The 3,720-nt window shown below is 41.9% G+C and overlaps 1 protein-coding gene across 2 annotated transcripts in view; it reads right to left on the bottom strand.

Moving 5' to 3' along the window:
- The window catches only part of TMEM64 (transmembrane protein 64), a 13,966-nt gene that overhangs the window by 7,188 nt on the left and 3,058 nt on the right, over window positions 1-3,720 (bottom strand). The window contains exon 2 of one of the 2 annotated variants that reach the window (XM_006775202.2): window positions 1,022-1,210. In XM_006775202.2, coding sequence (XP_006775265.1) covers window positions 1,022-1,177 — 156 coding nt within the window. In that variant the 5' untranslated portion in view covers window positions 1,178-1,210. The remainder of the gene's footprint in view (window positions 1-1,021; window positions 1,211-3,720) is intronic. The other variant, XM_006775201.2, reaches the window with a different exon arrangement.

Raw genomic sequence — 3,720 nt, forward strand, 5'->3', positions numbered from 1 at the left:
TTTTAATCTTTCTGCAGGTTGTTTTAGAGTTTGAAATGCATCTTCTTCCAATAATGCTTGTAATTGTTGGCCTTCAAACTTTTTCCGGACGTTCTTTGTCTTTCACATAGAAATCATCACTTTTAAAGCATTTAAACCAGGGTTCACAAGTATCTTGAGATGGAGCATGTTCACCATAAGCTTCCCAAAGTATATGATAACTTTTTCTTCAAAAGAAAGTAATGAATTAAAACTTCCCGCAAACACTCTTTTTTTGGCACGAAATTCGACATTTTTAAGCGGAAAAATATCTATGATGTTAACACCTTCAGCAAATTTGACATATGAAGTTTTGAAGCTTGCTGTCAATACAACAAACTAGCATACATATCAAATCGCATATATATCAACATATGTGTAACCCCATCTATTGAAAAAAATCTGCATTACTACCTGGTACATCTAGTATATGGTATTACATGTTCCCCAAACTATATTACAATTTGCATGATAATAATCCATTATACAAATCTTATTTAGATTTGTAGCAGAAATCTTTACTTTTTAGAAAGCAATACTTTCTAAAATATGTTTGCTCTACATCAAATTATACCAGAAAAGATATATATAACCAATACAATATTCTAAGAAATAGAAGAGTTCAATAATTTGAAGATAAAGTAACTAAGATAAAGCCAACCCCACCAAATCTCACTAAAATGACTTTCAGAAACAGAGTATTAACACTTCACACTAACTCAAAATAGAGTATTTGGTTTAGTGCTGACTGTGAAAATAATCACCAAAGAAAGAACCCAGTTTTTGTCATCCCTTTTTAAGATCATCTTCAATTCAGTTCTATACACTGCCTTATAGCCACACAATTAAAATGTAAATGTTGTCAAAATATTACGTATGATTGAAAGAACAAGAAAATACACAAAAAGCAAAAATCTTAAATTATTTTCAATAAAATCTGTTAGGTTTAATCAGCAATGTTTTACAAGAAGGAAAAAAAGACAACGCTTGGCCTTAAACTCACCTGTAAACAAAAAACAACATATCCACTAACAGTCTGCTCCGCAATAACATCTTCCATGGTCCGCAGAGTGGTGCCCAGGTATGAGTTCAGGAGCTGGGTGGGAAGCAGCCCCGCCGAGGACGCCAGCAGGTAGCTGGGTAAGGGGAGCTCCGTCATCGAGAACACCGCGTTCTGCAGCCCGAACGGGATAAAAGGCCTTCACCACACAGAACTGTGCACAAGTCTGGCAAGTGGATTCCCCCTGGAAGCAGGGAGAGCTGAAATACTTTACAAGGATCTGAGTTTTAAAAATGATTATAAAAGGAATACATGCAGAATGGAGATTCAGAATAAAATGAAGTTTAAAATGTTTTAACATTCTATTTTTCTACCACTGAAAGGTAACATGTGTGACTCTCTCTTCTTCCATGAACAAGAGATGTGCACACGGTTGCTCTGTCAAGCCTCCTCCTGTCACCCCTTCACGAGCACATGAGCAGCACTGTCCTGGCTCTGGAGCCACAGACCCCAGCGGCCTTCCGGGGCTGAGCGTGCCCCAGCTACCGTCTCTGAGCATCCATCAGCCTCTTCCTCTGGGAAATGAGGGTAAAACCACCTCCCTGCATGGCTATTGTTAGGATCAGAAAGGTGTGAACAATATCTAGCAAATGCCCAGCTCACAACTGACACGCAGCAAAGGCAGACGTGATCACTGGGCAGTCATGCTACCGCTGTGTGCTGCGGCCGCATGCATCACTGTGTGTTTCACTGTGGACATGTGATCATGTGCTGCTTCTTCTGCCACTACAGATACAAACCCAGCTGTAAGGGACAGTTGTTTGCACACTAACCAGTATAGGAGGCAGAGTCTAAACTACTCCGCCAAACCTCTCAGTACTCGTGCCCTGTGCGACCTGTGCCGGGCACGGCTGCTCCTGGCACTTCTGGCCAACAGACTTTCAGCTCTCCCTCCAGCAGGCAAGTAGCTCCCTGGGGAGGCCTGCCTGGAGGCAAATTCTCTACAGTCAGGCTTGGAGTTGACTGCAGGTGTGGAGAGAGCTGCATCCCAGGCCAGCCTCCTACACAGGGACCCCCAACCACAGAGCCTGCGAGGCGGTGCTTATTAAGCCGCTCAGTTTTGGAATGATCTGTTACACAATAAATGTATTTCCATTTTTCTAGGATAAATCACTAGGAGTGGACCCACTGGATCGAATTATAAAAACTTTTCCCAAAAAAGTCCAGTGACTGTATGCCTGCCAGTAAGCAATGCATCCGTGTCCTTTCTATCACAGCAACCTCAATAACGTTTCAATCCTGAGTTTGACAGGGGTAAAGTGATGTCTCATCAGCACTATTTAATACAATTGATATTAGTATTAAAGTATGGCTTTATTTGTTCACATGTGCCCATTTGTTAATTGGAACACTACATATTTTTCTTATGTATTCATTAGAGCTGTTTATGTAGTAAGGGCAACCTTTTAGTTACTACATGTGGCAAATATTTTCCTCTATAGTATCCCTTATGTTCTGACATATAATTGTTTCTACATCTGTGTGTGATCAAGTATTACCTATCTTTTCCTCTGATTTCTCCATTGCTTTCAGCTTTAGAAAGTCTCTTCAGATCCCCATGTTAGGTTTTACCCGTATTTTTTTTGTAATTGTCTTTTCCTTTGTAGCATTTACCACTTATTCCTTCTAAAATTTATTTGGCTTAAATGTAAGAATATAAAGGAGAGGGAATATCCTATTCCTGCCCTTCCCCCATAGCCAATCTTCCTAGCATTACTTGTGGAATTAACTTCTGCAGTGACTTGTGATGCTGACTTTATTAGAAATGAAGTAACTGTATGTAAAAGGAGCCATTTGGGGCTCTAATGTGGCCCACTGATATCCTAAATCTTGTATTGTAAACCTTTTCATTTCTCTCCTTTGAAAAATTGCCATAACTAGTCTTACAGATAAATTTGAGGACTACCATGTCATTCAAAAAAATTAGTCAATTATATATATGATTAAGGTTTATTATAAATTAAACTGGATAGATCTGAAACCTCCAGAATATTTAGCACTTATCCAAAATGTTTCTGTAATTTCTCAGAAGTTTTACACCTTCCTAAAGTTTAGTAGTTTTATTTATGTACATCGTGCATGTTATTCACTTATTTCTAAGCACTTCATGTTGCTGCCACTGCCATTAATTCTGAGAATAACTGTTCCATGTACCCACCTTGGTGTGACAGTGAGACCTAGTAGACCTGGTACCAACAGTGTAACCGAGAGCTCCCCTTTGTCCACTCCTGCTTTGGGTTAAGCCGCGTCTACCTGTTCACAGATGATCCACTAGAGGCCACTCTGTTGGTTTGGAAGGTTACTCACAACTCCCATAACGGCAGACTCACATCTGCACCCCAAGGTCTTGGTGGCGCCCACAGACAGCAAGGTAGACACAGCTACCTGCCAGGAACCAGAACAACACAGCCAGCCCCAGAGGCCAAGCAGAGGCAACACCAGTGCAGAGCATTAGAGTGCGTGGGACCAACCAGCTGCAGAGACAGGGCAAGGGCGGCCTGAGGAGGAGGCACAGGGACAACTCTGTAAGCTGCATCTGGGCTGGCAGGCAGGTGAGAGGGGGCAGGTGGGAAGGGCAGGTTGGAGGAGGCAGGTGGGAGGTGGGAAGGGGCAGGTGGGAGGGGGCAGGTGGGAGGTGGGAG

The sequence above is a fragment of the Myotis davidii genome, unplaced genomic scaffold (genome assembly GCF_000327345.1).
Source record: "Myotis davidii unplaced genomic scaffold, ASM32734v1 scaffold769, whole genome shotgun sequence".
In the NCBI taxonomy this organism is placed as follows: Eukaryota; Metazoa; Chordata; class Mammalia; order Chiroptera; family Vespertilionidae; genus Myotis; species Myotis davidii.